This window comes from Frankliniella occidentalis, unplaced genomic scaffold (assembly GCF_000697945.3).
Source record: "Frankliniella occidentalis isolate FOCC.00 unplaced genomic scaffold, Focc_3.1 Scaffold1, whole genome shotgun sequence".
NCBI lineage: Eukaryota > Metazoa > Arthropoda > Insecta > Thysanoptera > Thripidae > Frankliniella > Frankliniella occidentalis.
Genome location: NW_026267131.1, coordinates 5,158,288 through 5,176,287, shown reverse-complemented (window position 1 = coordinate 5,176,287; position 18,000 = coordinate 5,158,288). Strand labels below are relative to the sequence as shown.

Here is an 18,000-nt window from a genome sequence, read left to right as displayed (position 1 = left end):
AAAAGTCAATTTTAAGAAAAAATGGAAAAAAAAACAAACAAAAAAAAACTTGGAGACATTACATTGTTTTGACAGTAGATGGATTTTATTTTATGTTAACGTCTTACCCAAGTGATGGTGTTAAAACACGTCCTCCAAATACATAGATAGTCCTTCTTTCAGAGTCCATACACATCTGATGGTCATATATCAATTGTGGACCACCCATGGAACCAGTGTCTTCAGTTATTAATGTCCAAGTATTGGATTCAATATCATACACATAAAAATCACTCTAAAACCACATGATTAAAAATAGTTGATTAGATTCCAAAATTAGCTTCTTGATAACTATTAGTGACACATAACAAATTTAACCCTAACCTTCAGATTTGGAGGAGAACGGAAGTGGACATCTAAATACCGACCAAGAGTGAATATTTGTCTTCTTTCTGGATCTAAACAAAATTTGTGGCAGGAGCGAGCACTTGGGCCTCCCTACAGTAAGAAAAATGAATTGAATGGGAAACAATCAATTTCCATACTAAAATGTAGTGGTAATGAATTTCAGCATAAGTTGAAAAAATACCTCCAGTGAAGTGTCAGAGCAGCACAATGTCCATTCTTGTGAAGGTATGTGATATTCCCACATATCACTCAGATCTTGATTACCATCCCAACCTCCAAATAAGTAGATGGTTTCACTACTTGGATCAAGACACATTTGATGGCCCCCTCTCATTCCCGGTCTACATTCTCGTTTAGCCTCAGAACTGTTCGTCACATCGGGGTGTTGTGGTGCATGCATTAAGATCCATTCTGGAATATATTCTTGCTGCCCAATATAACCATTAAACATTCCACCTGAAGAGAAAAATAATTTTTAGTAAAGAAGAAGTCATGAGTGAAGTATTTATAGTAATAAAAAAATTGATACAGACATGACACTGCCTCAGACATAAAGTCTTCTGTACCCTGAAAGTCACCCTGGTCTACAAGAATTTCATGGAGTTTAGTAAGGTGGGGATCTTCCAGCTGAACTTCAGTTTCCTTGGCAAGAGCTTCAAGAGCATTAGTATACCTCATTTGCCGGAAATGTTTCAAGCAGTGACGTATCACTTCTCGCTCTCGATACTGAGAAAGAATTTCAAATAGTAATACATTTGCAAGCAAGTATAGTTTAATCAATGAAAACCATTAGGAACTTAATAACTCACCAAATTAAACCAGTCAATGCAAGGCTTCACAAAATTCCAATCACTAATTCCATGCAATTCCACAAACCAAATACTAAAGTTAAAACTGGGTCCCCATGACTGCAGCGGCACAATTTTTATGTATCTACATGGAAGAGGTTGCCCTCCAACTTCATGTCGTAATTCAAAAGTTTCAGGTGTGCTGTTGTTTTTTAGGCCACTGTAAAAAAATGAATTCAATAAAAGCTATGCACTACAATAGTTTGTAGTGCTGGATGTAAACAGTTAAACTTGCCTCTCTAAAAGTTCTAACATATTTTCATCATGAAGGCCACCATAGATTTTAAACTTTTTTAAGTTGCACACATGTGTTTTCTCATACTTGCCAAAAGTGATGTTTTTCACAATGGAAACTTTTTGAAGTTTCAAAATTAAGTACTTGAAGGACAGAAAGCAGCCATTAGGAACAAAGATAGCGGCATGAAAGAAAATATTTTAAAATAACACTCTACATAGCAAGTTACCTGACAGGGGTTATTGGAGTTGGAGGACCATCTTGATGATTGATCATGAGACTTGTTCTCTTGAATATTCCTGTGAATAAGAAAAAAATTATTTCATTTTATCCAAAATGGTTTTCTGAATAAGGATGATAGGCATAGTGTTTCGTAGCATCAAGAGACTACTGGCAAAAAGCTCATTGATAGCACTAAACCTTACTAAGTGCCTAGATATCATTAAAAATAGTTGACGGGTTCTATGAAAGAGCAAATAAAATGTCACAACTATAATTATTATTTTGTGTTACTTGTAAGAGGTTTTAGAGGAGACTGAAAGAGAATGTGAGCCATTTTCCGGGATATTGACGTGGCAACTACAAAGTCTCAAAGAAATTTAGAGTTAGTCAACTTGTAAATGTTGCAGAAATGTCAAACTAATAGTATGACTGTCACTAAAATCAAGTGTTGTTTACAAAAAAAGCAGATACACAATCGACCAGGTTATGTCAAGCTCTCAATGTCAGATTGCCTTCGCATTTCGCAATGCAATTACTTACTCAGGGACATATGTTGTGGAGTAACTAGAACATTTATGAATAAAATATCCAAGTTTACGCTGAGTTACTTCTCGAAGCGATCCCATTTCCGCAGTAAATTGAAATTAAAGGCTAACTTCAAACCCGTGTTTTCAACCACCCCCTTTACATCACGGCAGTTTAGATTCTATACAGTGTTGCCGCTAGTCTAGCAGAAGACATTTCACAGAATTTCACGCAACACAATTCCTTACATATAAATTCAGCAAACATCCACAATAAACATAATCGTTGAGTGAAGAACCCGACACCAGCATGGATAAGACTGTAAAACTACAGCAACAAACATTACTGAATGTCTTCGGTTTAATGTAGTTTTAGAAGAGGTTGGCGGTTAGTTATTGCGAGTCCGTGCCTTACGTGCCTCGTGCCTTTGAGACCTCGTAGTTGACCGCACATATCGCGAAAACTACGCAGTATTATCTGAGACAAGTTCTGATTTATATATACTAATCAGTATTCGAGAACCGAGGATATGTCACCAGCTAGTGAATGGGATGACGGCTTGACCAATTGGATGGCATTTAATGCTTTCATTTTTGGGGAATGCCCTCAGAAATAAGACAGAAATTAGATGCAATAGACTTTATTATAAATTTCACAATTAAACCAAAACAAAAACAAAACGACTCAATGACAATCGAAACCATAAATTTGAGGAATGTTCAATATGTCCGATGGAATTGGGTGCATGTACTGAACATGTGATAAGGGTCAACAAAATAAAATCATGAATCATACAGCTGTAAATGAATGTGCCACTGATGTAGACCTTAATGAGCTGACACTTATATAACATGGCTTCGATGCATGAAAACAACTTTAACAGTGATAAACCAACTGTACATGAGCAAGAACAAAAACAAAACTTAGTGCCTTAAATCATATTAATGACTTAGATAAAAATAAATATACATACTGCACAATCCAAAATTTCAACAATGTAAATGTTACATTATAAAACATACTTTGATCAATAAAATAAAAATACCTTTTATGCACATCTGGCACTTATATTATGTCTATGAATAGTTCAATAATAATCAATGACTTTGATAACAAATTAAATTAAGAACATGTCTGATGTCTTCATGACGTGCAAGCCTACTTCAGCATGCAACAGCTTCCTGGGAGTCTTTGGTACCATTAGTCTGGGGCTTTTCAGGAGATACGACGGTAGTGTCCGGGGATTGAATGGGTGATGATGGTTCTTTACCGTTTTCTGCATTCCCTAAAACAAAATAAAATATACTAATAGGAACAGCACAAGAATTGGAGCATCTCCACAAGAGTTACATACCATTAGTTTTGTCAGAGCTTTTGCTATATCTTCTTCCTTTCTTGAATGATGGTCTACGTTCCACCTTGGGCCGCAGTTCGGGAACAAAATGCCATTCTATTTTAGTAAGCAAATCACTTCTATCCTTCTCATCAGCAATGTGAGCCTGCAAAACAAAAAACACATTATTAAACTGAGAGCAAATGCAAGTTTAAGATATTCAGAAGTTTGAAAATCAGACAAGGATAAAAAATAGTACCTTTTCCTCTAGAAGTTTCTCTACTGCCTCTTTCTGACCTGCATTCCATGCCTCAGTGAGAACTGTCATATCAACATGTGCATCTACCAGGTTTCTACGGAGCAAATATGCACGTTCACGTTCCTTGCGAGTACCTCTCATCAATTGATGAAAAACAGGTCTGAGGGCATCTTGACGTTTAATCATTTCCTGCTGAAGCACCAATAGCTCTTCCTCACGACGGCACGGTTGAGTGTACTCACGTACACAGGAAATCATACTAGCAGTGTTAGGTGCAGCTGAATCACCAGCTCCATCTTCACAGCAGAGCTTCTGCAAAACCTGAAGAGAAAAGTCAAAATTTAATACAATGGTACACTAACTTTAAATCAGGCATCTACTCATGCACACATTCCATCAAATTTAATGCAAAACCTCAACCATAAACCTAAAACACTGATGCAATAGAAACAGGTGACCAAGGCAATAGTGATGTGAACTGAAATAAAATTTTAATACGCATTCATAGAGACAAGTTCTACAGAAAACATGTAAAGGCTAAAAAGCACATCCAAAACCAAAAAGGATTTACTATTCCTTTTAAATAGTAAAATGCGTCTAGAATGAAAAGATCTAGGATCCTAAAAGAAAAAATGAATTACTTGTCAATTTAAATGTCAGCAAAATCCTTGTCCACCTCCTTATGACCCCTAGAATAAACAATCACATGAGCCACCAATGACACAGCAAACATACAAAAACTTGGCAGGAACATAACACAAATTGTTAAGAGAAATGTCCATTAGTGGTTTCATTTTAAAGCTCAACCAATGAATGAATACAACTGCAACAGCATACCTGATAAGCCAAGCGTGAGCGGTCTGCAGCACTTTCCAGGCTCTCTTCTTTTCCAAGAAGTGTGTTAGAGAGGGTCCTCAAATTGAAGTGAGTGACTGCTTTAGCACATTTGCTTTCAGCAATGGCAAAACCATTGGCAAATCCAGCTACAACAGCCTTGAAGCGTTCTAACAAATTGTAATGAGGATACCTTCCTGAGGAATCAAAATAGTAATTAGTAGCCAGATTTAAGATTTTTTAAAGATATGAGGTCCAATATTACAAAGCTTACCTAAGCAGTGCAAGAGGAGAGCAGGACAAGAATTAAGAGCTTCATGGAAAACAAGGATAATACCATCTTTGGCATCACCTTTCACTTCTTCAAGCCAAGCAATGAAATCTTGAAGACCAGATACCTCACTTTTTGTCTTGATAGGCTGAAACAAAATAAACCAGTTGGAACATGTTGAACAATTAAAGTTTACTTGTAATTTCTTGTTCACTACCTTGTTGCTCTTGATATGCTTCAGAACTCTATAGCGTTGAATTGTGACAATCTTCAACTTGTGCCGGCGTCTGGTGGTGAGATTTAAATCTCTGCTTGGCATGACATACAATGAAAACTCTTTCTCTGGTGTCCAAGCAGCTATTTGCAATATCTCATCGACGAGGCGGCGTCCTGAGAAGTCCAGATCCCATCCAACAACGCGATAATTGCCGACAGGGAGACCCTCAGCTTTAGGAATCAATGGTGAAGAATCAACATTCCCAGAGACTGGTTTTTCTTGTTTTTCTGTGGATACCACCATGGTGCCTGTAACAGGATTCGTAAAAATCTTATTAAATAGTACAACAACGAATTAGAACAGGAAAACAAGAGAAGAGGGGGGAGGGGGGGTATAGTTGCTGGCAAACCTTCAAGAATGCCCTCTCATCTGACCTCTGGCCCCCACAAACTGATAACAATGTATACATACAAGCCTTCATATACATCTGTGATGAGGCAAAGGCCTGGTTCATACAATTGATTACCTGCTATTGTGAAAAGACCCTGCTTACATACACATGTGTATGCACTAGATCAGAACTGGATAAATAGAAAACTTATTGGAAAGTGGCTGTGGCAATATATACATAAGGCCTTTGGATTGCTCACAGAATTATTAGGTAAAGGAAAATTGAAACACTTAAAAGTTGACACCTATCAGAGGTCACTGTGACAGAAAAGGACATGCATGATAAGGATAAAAGATAAGACAAGTATAAGATTGACTAGCTTCCGCGATAGTTCCAGCTCCGAAGTGACAGTCGGGTCCCTCCACATGCTACAATGGAGGAGGGAAAATGATACCTGAACACGACAAGAAAACGGTTATTGAAGAAATGACGTGCTGGAAGACAGAATCAGAACTTCAATCGTACAACAAGGAACCAGTCAAACGGCGATTCCGCTTGCCGGCTAGACAGCTCGTGATGTTGACCCCTCGACGGTCAGTCAAGTGGGGCAATAATGGATCAAGGCTCCCATTGTTTCCCAGAAACAAACGAAAGTCAAGCGAGGAAAAAAAATACTTGTATTCCCTTCTGTGCGATTCTTGCGACCGCAGCCCCGCCCCACCCCACCCCACCCCGCTCGCGATTTTGGCGAACAGGATAATCTAGCACGTCAAAGCAAATCCGCAGGATAACGCTCTGCTCCGCTGGCTCGCGGGTGACATACTCACTGTTTTGACAAGACAACCAATGGTATATTTCACGGCGATGCGGAATGACTGTACGGTGGACCGTGGAATGAACGACTGACTTGACTGTCGGTGCGGATACCGTACCGTATCGCACGTGGAGATGAGATGGGTCAGGTAAGCGGAAAAAAAAAGTTCGACTGATTCAGCGCCTTTCGAATGTCGTGGGACAAAGATCCTTTCTTCTTTCTTTTTCTTTTTCCTTCGAGACATCGAAAACTTGTGTTTTGAATGAGATTCGAAAGCAGCTAGCAGAAGACACGTCCAGCCTCTTGAATTCACCACAAATGAATGAATAAGCCGAAACGCATCTACGCGTTAGGAGACAAGCCACAAAGTATTAACCCACAACTTAAAGAACCTACAGCTAGCAAAATGCTTCTGTCATTGGTTCAGAAATCAAAAAGTATTTTGGGTATAGGAGAAACTGTTACGACCCCAACTTCGTCTACCCCTCCTGTGCCAAATGACCTCCAAAGTGGCCCTTCAGTCAAGTCATTGAGTTCAATGGAGCAACAGAGCACGGCTGGGGCTGACCACAGAGAGTTCCAGGAACTAATTTATGGTATGAATGACTGAGGACAAACAACATCTCTCAATTCAGCAAATAAATAATTGTTAGGTTATGGTGTTGTTTCTTATAAACTGGCGCTACTTAGATCCATAGTTATTTTATCCTTGTACAGACATAAATAATAAGGCCTAGCTTTGATATGTCATATCATTGTCTCTTTTATTTTCTCAGACTATATTCGGAGCATAAAAGATCCAGAGAAACCAGCAACATTGGAAGATCTACATGTTGTTTACGAAGAAGGTGTTAAGGTAATAAATCTTAAACGAATTGCCAATTTTTAAAGCCTTGTTTTTTTTTGTTTTTTTTTAAAGGGTCGTTTTACAAGCATTTAAGGTTGTTTCCATCAACTTTGCTTTTATTTTCCAGGTGAAAGGCGTCACTTCCGGAAATGTGAAAATAGTAGAAATTGAATTTAATCCAACAGTTCCACATTGTTCTCTAGCTACTTTAATAGGATTGTGCATAAGGGTGCAGCTGGAGAGAACAGTAGCTCTTTCAAATCCATTAAAACTAGACATATTTATCAAGAAAGGAGCTCATAACACAGAAGAAGAAAGTAAGCACAATATGCTGTAATTTTGTCCTATTTGGTGTGTTTATTTGTAGTGACGATTGTTGAGAATATATTATCAAATGCCCTATCCGTTTCAGTAAACAAACAAATAAATGACAAAGAGAGAATAGCTGCTGCAATGGAGAATCCCAATTTAAGGAAAATTGTGGAAGAATGCATTCAAGAGGAAGACTGAAGAATACATGTTATTGTACCTGTACATATGTCATTTATTGAATCTAAATACTATATTTTTATTATTTTAATTATAAATGTATAGTGGTTTTATTATGGGTGTTATTTAATTATATTCTTCAACTATTAGCTTTGTCATTGTTGTCTTTTTCTCCCTGTGTGTGTGTAGTCATGGTGGTGCACTAGGAAATGCAATCAGAGGGAAGGCCAAGATGAAAAGTTAAACTCACGGAATGAACCGAAAGCGGCATAATAGGCAGCTTAAAAGCGATTTGGGGACCCCATGACTAGGGTCTCTTTAGACTTTCTGACTTTGCCCCCCGTGAGTGGCATGCAATCAAATAATTTGAAAATCCGGCGGCGGTCGCAAAGTCAAAGGGAAGGGGGGAAGGGTAGGGTAGGAGGGAGAATGGCCTAAAGGCTGCCAAGGCTTTCGAGGCTGCACTTCCAATACCGAAATCCTCGAGGATTACTCGCTGACTGTACAATTACTCATTTATGTTAGTTTTATGTCTCCAAAACCAATTGGGATGTCACAGATTACTACAGAAACGCCTGTAGTCGAATCTACGTAGCGGGGAAGAAAGGCGTCGTAGGTCCTGTGACTGTGACGCTCTACCATTTCGAAACAAACATGGCGGCCTCTTCATAATATCTGGTTTTGGTCATTTTCGCAGTACTTCTAGAGTGTGACATTTGTATTGAGATGATAAAATTATTAAACAACCGGCATTACTGGCGCTGGTGAGCTACAAATAATCTCGAAATGTAAACTCAAGAGGGAGAAAATAGGTGTTGAAAAGTGGAGAGAATGCGCTCTGTCGGCGAACCATCCAAGTTCTGTTGACCAGACATGTGTACAAAGCCCTTGCTCTAGTCTCCGTCTTGTCTTGTTTCTTCATGTATGTTTCTGTGCGACATAATGTTCTGGCTTGTGTCAAACATTGCCTCCCAGTTCTGAGGAGATTTGTGCGAGACAGAGTGATCCGATAATGAACTAAGAAATCATTGATCCTTCACAGGTGAACTAGCGTCCTAGGCTGACTGTGATGGACGCTGTGTGATCGGGATTTGTGCTACATCGTATTCATCATGCAGAACGGGTGCGCGGCCGGTTTTGCAAGAAATCTTCTTGTTCAAGAGTTCAAGCAATGGAAGAGTGAAAATGAAGGGTCGCTGTCACTTGTCGGCGACAGTATCTGCGATGACGGTAGAATTTGCCTCAAGCTCAGCCTCGGTCGCGGTCGAGACAAACTCTTCAGCCTGTTCTGCCCCGCCGAATATCCTGAATATGAGGATAACTTCTTTGCGGAATCAGAGTCAGTCAACCACTTGTGGCTTAACGCTTTGAACGAATTTATTCTTGACTCTGACGTGGGCCTAACCCTTGAAGCTATTTTGTGGAAAGCCAACTCCTTGGACTCGCGAGTACGGTATAGTCCATCAAACAGCTCAGATGATGAGGATGAAAACGAGGAGTTCATGGTTTTGGAAGAGGAAGATGAAGAGGATCTCATGGAAAGGGCTCTTTGGGATAAGGAGAAACAATGGCGAGCCAAAGAAGCTAAAATTCGTGCATCCCTTAAAGAAGCCGAAGATTCAGTAGGAGCTTCAACGTCCACTGGATTGGGTCACAAAGAGCCAAAAACAATGCAAGTTTTCAGCAATTTTGCGGCGTCAGGAATTTTAACCAATGATCTGAAGCACATCATTAAAACCGCGAGTGAAACAGGGATTGATGTTGAACCTATTGACAGCAATATTTATGAGTGGTCAGTCAGATTCAGTAAATTTGATCCTAACAGCAAGTTACAACAAGATCTCAACTTGCTCCAAGAAGCTCATGGTATTGGTTACATAGAACTGCAACTTGAATTTACCATGGATTTGTATCCGTTTTACCCTCCTGTGGCCAAGATGGTTCGACCTCGACCAGAGGGCTCTGTTCGTTTCATGCTTGCCTGCCTTGACATCCTGAAGCTCTCTTCATGGAATCCCACATGTGGTATGATAACCGTTCTTGAGGAGATCAAAGACTATCTGGCTAAACATGCTGTCCTCCATGTAGAAACAGCATTCCGATCCAGCATACTCCTGCCTATAGAAAACAGCCTTTTGCAACTGGCTCTTGTCAGCGAAGTTATGCCTCGTGATGTCTCAGGTCTTTCCAACCGTACCCAACCCAAAACATCATTACAGTCTACAAATATTGCTTTTGGAACCATCCAAAAATCTGGCCCACCTAGCATGTCAAGTTTGGCATCTGGATCATCAGCCACTGCTGGACCCTCAGTTTCCAACACATCTACATCTGGCGGGTCGAGCACATCCGCTTCTGGTACATCTGGAACAACTGGTACATCTATGTCTTCATCAGCCTCCACCTCGTCAACCTGCTCAATAGTTTCAGAATATTCTAAATGCTGCACCAGTGATGACAGTGAAACTACAAATCAACCTGTTGTTGTCACAGCCCCTTCCTCCAGTGCTGCTCCCCCAGATGACTATTCTTTGCTGAAAAGTAAAGTAATGAGTGCCTTGAGAAATAGCAAAAAACCCAAATTTCCAGATGGCACAGGCTATAGTACTTATAGTGATAAAGGTTGGGACATCAATGCACATATTGCTGTTGAAAAAGAAAAGGACAAAAAAATAGAAGCTGTATTGCATAAAATTTGGATAGATTTGCAAGAATACTTGGCACACTATGATATTTTGGTTAAACCAACTGATGATCCTATGGTGGAGTCCACCGATAGTGCAGATATGAATGATGAAGCTATGATTTGTAATGGACAACCCAGCCAACCATCTCCTTCTAAAACAGGTTAGTCCCAGTTTGAATTTAGGATTGTATGGCATAGCATAGGTGCAACTTTCTATCACCTAATGACCTTATGTAACTTGCATATTTTAGTTCCAGAATCAGCTTCTGTTGATGAAGGTGGTGCGAATAATGGTCACTTTGTCCTGAGCAAACAAAAATTGTATTTACCCAATCAAAGTGATGCATCTCGACAACTGTATGAAGCCTTAGAAGCATCTACCCTTATTCCTTTCATTGAACAGAAATTACAAGTATGAAGAAGATTAAATATAAATGGCCAGAAATATTTTGGTTTTTGTTTTTGTTTTTTAAATCTAATGAGTCTTTTGTTTTCAGGTGGACTCTTTCCTGGAGATCTGTAGACACAAAGCAGTGTACCGCTGTGTTATAGATATTCTATCTCAAATTGCCGGAAGACTCTGGCTGGCAAGGCTGCTTTGGAAACAACCTGGCCAGAAAAAATCTGTTTATTCTCTTTTATTGGCCATTAAAGATAAGGCACAGAAAGTTCTTGATAGGTATGTATTTTTTTAAATCTTTGCTTGGATCTAGACTTATTAGTTTCTGAAACTATTGGGTGAGAAAAAGTATGTGAAATCCCAATTTGTTAACTGTCATGCCATTGTGTCCATTAGGTATAAAATAGCAGCTGAATCTAGTCATTCCAAAAATGAGAAGAAGGGTAAGAAGCGTGCTAATTCTGGCAGCAGAGATAAAGATAAAACAACAAGAAGAAGCAAAGTTGCTTCTGCGGCTGCTGCTAATGTCGAAATGGAAGATTCAGAAGATGAAGCTGGTCCTTCAGGAGCCATTGGCATCAATGGCACTTTGGATTTCTCAGAATTGCATGGTTTACATGGCGACTTCTCCTTGGAGGATTCTGATGGGTCTGACGTTTTTTCAAATCTTGATGTCCACCCTAATGGTTTCGCATCAACGTTGGTTAAAAAAGGAGTGATGACTAGGAGTTCTTGCAACCTTTCTTTAAAGGGAAAGAAAGTCTGCAAACACTCGCATCAACATGTTTATTTTACTGGATCAACTGGAGCAACTGGAGCAACTAGTGCAACTGGTGCAACTGGTGCAACTGCAGCTGGAAGCCCAGGGAAGGATTCATCTAGCACAAACAAGACATCTCCAGGCACTTCAAGCTGTTCAAAGACCACTGCTTCTTCTTGTAAGGCTTCAGCCAGTGCCTCTAAATCCCCTGGTGCTCCTTCCTCCAAATCCCCTGCTAGTGCATCCAAACCGTCCACTTCGAAAGGAGCCGGGAGCGCTTCTAAATCAACTAATCAGAATATGCCATTGTGTGTGCTGTATCAACCTGGACCTGGATCATCAAAGCCTGGTGCAAGTCCTCCTAAACCTTCTACTTCTAAAGCAACGGCTACCACATCAAAGAGTGCTGGTTCCTCTACTAGTATGGAGGGTAGTTCTGCTTCTGGACCAGTTGGGGTTGCTACTATGAGTCCCTTTTATAAGCTTAAATGTGGACTGTTCCACAATAAAGAAGCCAAAAAAAGCCACACAAGTGCAGTGGGAGATAATGGCTCAAAGGGTGAGTTGTCATTTTCCTCATTGTGGCAATTACATTGTTGATAAAGTTCAAACTTATTCTACAGTTTCAATGTTTTTCAGATGACACGCATAATTCAGCTGGAATATCCGGATTTCTATCTCACATTGGGAATCTTTGGCCGAGTTCTTGGTCGTCTTTGAACCATGATTCAGAACCCCCACCAATAGATATAACACCACTGGATCCTGCTGGTAACTTACAAAAATTTCTCGCCTCATTAATGTGAACTTATAAAGCCACGTCACTCTCTACCTATATTGTGGGTTTTGACATTTCAGGTGATGAGCAACTTGCTCAAGATTTCTTTGATCTGGCCTTGAAGGTAGAGAAAGTTATAGAACAACTAGGCCTTCCTGGCTGTGATTCCCCAGAGCATTCAGATGAGCCTCTTGAAGCACGCCGTGTGTCTGTTATAACATCTACATCAGAAGTTCTGAATGAGGAACTTTCAACAAAATATATATCTGCTTTGCGGGAAATGCAATTTGACAGCTGTGATATTGATGGTTAGTCTTATTTCTTGGAGGTCTGTCTTAAAAGCATGTTAAAACTAGTTATGAAGTTAAATAATATTATTCTTACAGTGACAAACTCCTCTTCTCACACGTATGCTTCAATGTTCAATTCGGCTTTGACACCTGGACGTGCACAAATGATGAGGATTGCTCAGGAATTAGCTTCCCTTTCAACCTCATTGCCTTTAGATCTTGCTTCAGCCATATTTGTGAGATCGGTGAGTGTAATGTCATTAATGTGCATAGCAGAGTCCGGTTTAGAGGTAATGTTCCCTTTATGAATCAAGTTGTTCCTAATCTTATTTTCTTTTTTCATTTTGTTCTAGGACGATGCTAAAATTACTTTACTCAAGGCTCTTATCATTGGGTAAACTATTTTGATATTACTTAGATGTGTTCCTAAATTTTATGTTAAACAGACATCAAGTTTTCAAATTTGTGTTTTTGTTTCAGACCCGAAGGAACTCCTTATGCCAGTGGTTGTTTCCTGTTCGACATATTTCTCCCTAGTAACTACCCCAAAACTCCACCTAAAGTTACTCTTAGGACCACTGGTAGAGGTTCTGTACGATTTAACCCTAACCTTTACGCTAATGGAAAGGTGTGTTTGTCACTTCTTGGAACTTGGAATGGTTTGCAGGGAGAACAATGGAATGAAACGTCCACACTTCTGCAGGTAATCCTAAGATTAAATTTGTTTTTCATTTTCTCAAAGTATGTTCAGAGCACACTCTAACCTCATTGACTGCACTTCAACAAATTTCAGGTGTTAGTATCAATTCAAAGCCTTATAATGGTAGCAGAACCATACTTTAATGAACCAGGATATGATTCCTTGATGGGTACAGCAGATGGTAAAGCATCAAGCGATACCTACAATCGTAATGTAAAACTTCAAACTGTTCGACTTGCAATGATTGAAATGCTGAAATACCCTCCTGTTGATTTTGAAGAGGTGGTCAAAACTCATTTCAGAATAAAACGTTGGCGAATTATACAGGTTTGTACAGCTGTTAAAGATTCAAAATATTAATTTTGCCACTGTTACTTACACTTACCCTCTTTTTTTCTTCTCTTTTTGTAACAGGAAATTGAAGATTATATGGTTCTTAATCCAGGACAATCAGCACTTTCTAAGTCATTTAAAACTCTGAAATCAGAACTCTTAAAGCTGAAGGACTGAACACAGTATTTACAAGATTGATTTTAGAATCACTTTTCATTGATATCTGATTATATTAATTAATCTTGGCCTTTATTGTGGGAAAAAAAGTGTAACATATCCTGTATTGCAAATCTAGGTGTACTGTGCCTGTGGCTATCATCTAGTCAAGCACTGTTTTGTTCCCCTTTTGTAAAGTCTTCTCTGACATAATGAATACTGTTTTAATTGTTTGAATTCTATGGTTGTCACTGGTTTCCTTTGTTAAAAACTAATTGAGAACTGTTTGTCTATGTAAGCCACATTTGTTCTGTGTAAATAGTAATTCCAACTCAATTTTAATGTGTAAAGAAAGATGTTATTGTTTTCCTTCTTCTATTTACCAATGTGTCGTTCAAATTTAAGTTAAAAATAAGGTTTAAAACATTAACCCTATTTGTATTGATACAGTGAATGTTAATGTTGACTTTGCTGTGTCGAGTAAGTTTCTCAATTTTTAATAAAATTAAAGTATAAATGTTAATTTTTAATTCTTGTGATAATAGGTGTGCTTAGCATTCTAATGAGTGCACAATACCAATTTCATATTTCCTGGTAAGTGAAATAAATTGTGGTATGTATATCTATTGCTGCTTGTTATTTTGTAAGGGCAAAGTAGAAATTGTGTAATTTTCTTTAGTCATTGATTCAGATAGATTTGTGCATTGTGCAAAATCTGATCTGCTGGAAATTGTTTGTCTTTCCTATTCCACTACTCGTTACGTTTTTACCTAATTTTGTTCTGAATGCCCAATTTTGTTATTTTGTGATATGTTGACTTGTTTCTATAGGAAGGATTGATTGTGTCATCCAATGAATGGCTCAAATTGTGCTCTAATCCTGAGTTGAGAATGCTGTCAAATGGTACTTTTATGGATGAGCACATAGTCATAGTCAAATTTGCCTTGCTGTTTTTTGTTTGATTTCTTTTAAATTTTGAGAAGAGACAAAAGCCCCTCATTTTGTTTAGATGTTGGCTGTAAATTTGTATGTTCTTGTCTCTGATAACATTCTGTTAAATATTGTGATGGTAAAAATCGTGGTTTGAATCATATTTTAACTTGAAGCATTTGGGATTTATTGACATTTTTGAATGTGAGTGATCAATTCTTGTCAACATTGTGTGTGATGTGATGTGTCTAGTGATCTAAAGTTAATCTCCAGAAAATCTACAAATTTATCATATCCATCTCAAGTTTCTTCTCCCTGGCCTAGTTCAATTGTTCTGCAGGCGTATGTAGTCTAACTTCTTACAAAGTTTATGTTAATTTTAAGTCAGTTTTAGTACTTTGAATATTTTGAAAAAACTTTGCATTTTGTTGTATGTGACATCTTAAGTACTTCTCAGACATTTTCCTGGTAATCTAGTATGACTTCCTTGTGCCCTGAACTGTTATATTTACACCAAATGCCAAGTTGTTTCTCTTAGAAAATATTGGACTAATTTGAATGTTTTCCTACTGGAACATAATTTTGAAACAGTAATTCCTCTGATGTAATTTGGTTTTATTACGAGTATGGAATCTGTTCAGATATGTAGAGGTTGGGACTGATGCAGAACTATTAGAAGAATTTATCTCATTATTTTGCTAGATGCAGTAGCAAATTAATTCTGTTGATTGAAGCGTAAAATGTGACCCCATGTAAGCTTCCAATAATTTTAGTTGACTTTTCAGGTGCATAACTTTGTCCTGTGCTCTCTGTAATACATTTATTAATGCTAAGTGATAAATGTTCTTAGTCTTGTCAGTGTTATCTCTTATTCTTCTGTGTGGTACATTGGGTTACCTTAGTTCTAGACATTGCCATATCTTATTGCATGAGGACATATATAAATCTTTTATTTGCATACGAGTTTGAGAGAAAGTATACGGATTTAAAATTGATAAAAAATACCTGTGTATTGACATCAAGCCATGTGCGTAATATATGGCAAAGTTATATTGTATTGCTGGTGGAAATTTGTTTACATTTTTGTGATTCAGTGTGCGGTTCTAATTCACCAAATTATATTGAGTTACAGATTGTTTTTCTCCATTCAATATTTTGAGTATGTCTTGTGCTTGGATGGGGCACTACCTAACACCTGTGTGTTTTATGTGCACCTGTGGGAAATTTTCATCAGCAATTGAGTTGTTTTCTTTTCCAAACACTTTTTATTTGTTTTGTTCCTTAGTTCTTTTTCTTTCTTACCAATAACTTGATGTGGTTCTTACGAACTTCATCATTTTGATTTGTTTGCGATGCAATCTCAAATCTGGAAAATAGTGGAGTGGACCTATTTTATAAAACGGCCATCTTTACCATGTCATTGATGTTCATTAAAGTAATGTGCTGCAAATAAGAGTATAATGATTTGCTTCCTAATGGCATCCTTTTTTCCCTAGCCTACAGACAAGCAAGGCCTTACTGGCACCCAAATCACTGAATAAACCAGGAAACTTCAACAAGAACAAGTTTTACTCATTGTGTCGAAACTAGAGGGAAAACTAGAGTAAACCAGAGAGTACTTGGAGAACAGGGCACCGCAGCCACCGGGATTGGAACCCGTGAACAGGCGGCCGTCGCGTCGCTATGCAATGCTCGCGCGGTGGCGCCCTCGGCCCTCGGCAGCGGCGCCTACCGGAACCTCTCGGCTCCAGTGCCGCCCGCCCCTGCCCTCCCCTCCCCTCCGCTGCACGCGGCGCGGCGGCGGGGCGGGCGGCTTGGCAGTCGATCGCGAGACCGCGCACTGCTCGAACGGGTTGGGCTACGCGCGTCTGCTCCGCGCCCGCTGTCACTGGGGCTCAAACGCCGCGCTCGCGGTGAACAACCCTCAACCGGCAGTGCTCCTCCTTCACCCCCGGAGCGACGACACCCCGCCCCGCACTCCCCCCGTCAGCTGTCGGCGGCGTGCTCCCGCGCGCGCGACTCACGGGGCTGCCGAGGCTGGACCAGGGAGGCTGCCACCGTCGCCGCCACCCCCGACACCCACTCTCCCCCCTTGTTCGCGAGTGAAGTGAGTGCGGCGAGAGAAGACGGTGCGCTTCGCGTGACAGGTCTCCGGAACAGCCGCCCCAGCCGCGGCCTGCTGCGCCGCTCTGGTCCAGAGCGCGCCGCCCCCGCTGGCCAGTCAGTCACCCCCAGAGGTTAGGGGCCGAGCCCCGAGCCGAGCCCTACACCCCCCACCCCTCCACCACCAGCGTCTCGCGCTGCCCGCAGCCAAGTAGTGCAAGATTTGGCTGGGGGAAGTATACATTTAAAAAAACAAAACCGAACCGAGGATTACAGTTTCGAACGAACCGACTACTCGAACGACGCTGCTGCGATTTGGCATTGGATACGACGTCGCCGACTCGGATACTCTGTGATTGCAAGGTGAGTGACATTCGTGTGTGTATGTGTGTGTGTAGGCACGCGAGCGTGCGTCTTGCAGCGTGCCCTGGACAAGACGGGGCAGGGTCACTGCGGTCGGGCGTTACCTGGGATGGGTGAGGGGAGTATAACGTAAGTGTCTCTATTCAATTTTTCTAGAAGGCGTGTGGACGACTGCGGACATGACCTGGCTCCCGAGGGTCAGGCGTGACAACTGCGGACATCGCGAGCGGGAGGGCGTGTTCTTCGAACGCGGCCGGCCGACCGGCTGGCCGAGTGTGACAACTGCGGACGTCCATGACCGACGGGTTGCCTACCCCCGCTCCGGCAGGCGCTCCTCCGCCTGGGCAGCGCGTCCCGGGCTCCGGACTTCGCTTGAGTGCTAACAGAGTTAGGCAGGTTCAATCGCGTACAGCATGAGAGTGGTCGCTGGTTCGAATGCCAGCGGCTGCCAATATATCCTTTCCGTAAGGGAAGAGCAGCACGGAGTTGACTCTCAGTGCTGCTCAGAACTCCTCGGTGCCCGCGTCGCGTGGTCAGGAGCGGAGCGCAGGAGAGTCTGGTCGCTGGTTCGAATGGCAGCGACATCCAATTATATTATTTTTTTCGGTTTTTCCTTATGAGAGGAAGAACAGGACGGAGTTGGCTCTCTGTGCTGCTCAGAACTCCTCGGTGGCCGCGTGGTTCAGAGCGTAGCGCAGGAGAATGTAGTTGCTGGTTCGAATCCCAGCGACTTCCAATTTATTTATTTTTGTTATTTTTTAAGGGAAAGAGCAGCGCGAATAGTGAATCTCGGTGATCGCGACGAGGCGACCCCAGTTCAAATCCCACT

At 40.7% G+C, this 18,000-nt stretch overlaps 5 protein-coding genes across 9 annotated transcripts in view; 3 read left to right on the top strand and 2 right to left on the bottom strand.

Moving 5' to 3' along the window:
- LOC113217314 (muskelin) overlaps positions 1 to 2,622 on the bottom strand; it is a 7,062-nt gene extending 4,440 nt beyond the window's left edge. Inside the window, exons 1-8 of the mRNA XM_052270783.1 lie at positions 2,233 to 2,622; positions 1,700 to 1,769; positions 1,471 to 1,613; positions 1,197 to 1,395; positions 921 to 1,113; positions 569 to 843; positions 364 to 477; positions 108 to 274 (exon numbers count right to left, since the gene is read on the bottom strand). Of these exons, the coding sequence (XP_052126743.1) occupies positions 108 to 274; positions 364 to 477; positions 569 to 843; positions 921 to 1,113; positions 1,197 to 1,395; positions 1,471 to 1,613; positions 1,700 to 1,769; positions 2,233 to 2,318 (1,247 nt within the window). The 5' untranslated portion in view covers positions 2,319 to 2,622. The remainder of the gene's footprint in view (positions 1 to 107; positions 275 to 363; positions 478 to 568; positions 844 to 920; positions 1,114 to 1,196; positions 1,396 to 1,470; positions 1,614 to 1,699; positions 1,770 to 2,232) is intronic.
- A 219-nt stretch (positions 2,623 to 2,841) lies between these two features.
- The window catches only part of LOC113217307 (maternal protein exuperantia), a 542,899-nt gene continuing 527,740 nt past the window's right edge, over positions 2,842 to 18,000 (bottom strand). For 2 of the 4 annotated variants that reach the window (XM_052270834.1, XM_052270970.1), the window contains exons 2-8: positions 6,350 to 6,430; positions 5,132 to 5,439; positions 4,918 to 5,062; positions 4,647 to 4,840; positions 3,810 to 4,130; positions 3,572 to 3,716; positions 2,842 to 3,502 (exon numbers count right to left, since the gene is read on the bottom strand). In XM_052270834.1, coding sequence (XP_052126794.1) covers positions 3,381 to 3,502; positions 3,572 to 3,716; positions 3,810 to 4,130; positions 4,647 to 4,840; positions 4,918 to 5,062; positions 5,132 to 5,434 — 1,230 coding nt within the window. In that variant the 5' untranslated portion in view covers positions 5,435 to 5,439; positions 6,350 to 6,430 and the 3' untranslated portion in view covers positions 2,842 to 3,380. Of the gene's footprint in view, positions 3,503 to 3,571; positions 3,717 to 3,809; positions 4,131 to 4,646; positions 4,841 to 4,917; positions 5,063 to 5,131; positions 5,440 to 5,657; positions 5,676 to 6,349; positions 6,496 to 18,000 lie in introns of those variants that run through there. The other 2 variants (XM_026437145.2, XM_052270876.1) reach the window with 2 other exon arrangements.
- On the top strand, positions 6,537 to 7,821 carry LOC113217308 (MIP18 family protein galla-1). The gene is made up of 4 exons (XM_026437147.2): positions 6,537 to 6,932; positions 7,113 to 7,192; positions 7,311 to 7,500; positions 7,596 to 7,821. Exons 1-4 carry the CDS (start codon positions 6,659 to 6,661, stop codon positions 7,691 to 7,693), a joined length of 642 nt encoding a protein of 213 aa, XP_026292932.1. The 5' UTR covers positions 6,537 to 6,658; the 3' UTR covers positions 7,694 to 7,821.
- On the top strand, positions 8,530 to 16,160 carry LOC113217300 (uncharacterized). Of its 2 annotated transcripts, XM_026437133.2 has the most exons (12): positions 8,530 to 8,594; positions 8,715 to 10,519; positions 10,610 to 10,770; positions 10,856 to 11,037; positions 11,155 to 12,077; positions 12,158 to 12,289; positions 12,377 to 12,604; positions 12,683 to 12,831; positions 12,940 to 12,980; positions 13,067 to 13,289; positions 13,380 to 13,613; positions 13,701 to 16,160. In XM_026437133.2, exons 2-12 carry the CDS (start codon positions 8,785 to 8,787, stop codon positions 13,794 to 13,796), a joined length of 4,104 nt encoding a protein of 1,367 aa, XP_026292918.1. In that variant the 5' UTR covers positions 8,530 to 8,594; positions 8,715 to 8,784; the 3' UTR covers positions 13,797 to 16,160. The 2 variants fall into 2 exon arrangements, with proteins under 2 accessions (XP_026292918.1, XP_026292917.1); XM_026437132.2 differs by having other exon boundaries at positions 8,550 to 10,519.
- Positions 16,528 to 18,000, top strand: part of LOC113217292 (protein shank) — a 110,485-nt gene continuing 109,012 nt past the window's right edge. Inside the window, exons 1-2 of the mRNA XM_052270374.1 lie at positions 16,528 to 16,812; positions 17,085 to 17,171. The gene's annotated coding sequence lies outside the window, so the exon portion shown is untranslated. The remainder of the gene's footprint in view (positions 16,813 to 17,084; positions 17,172 to 18,000) is intronic.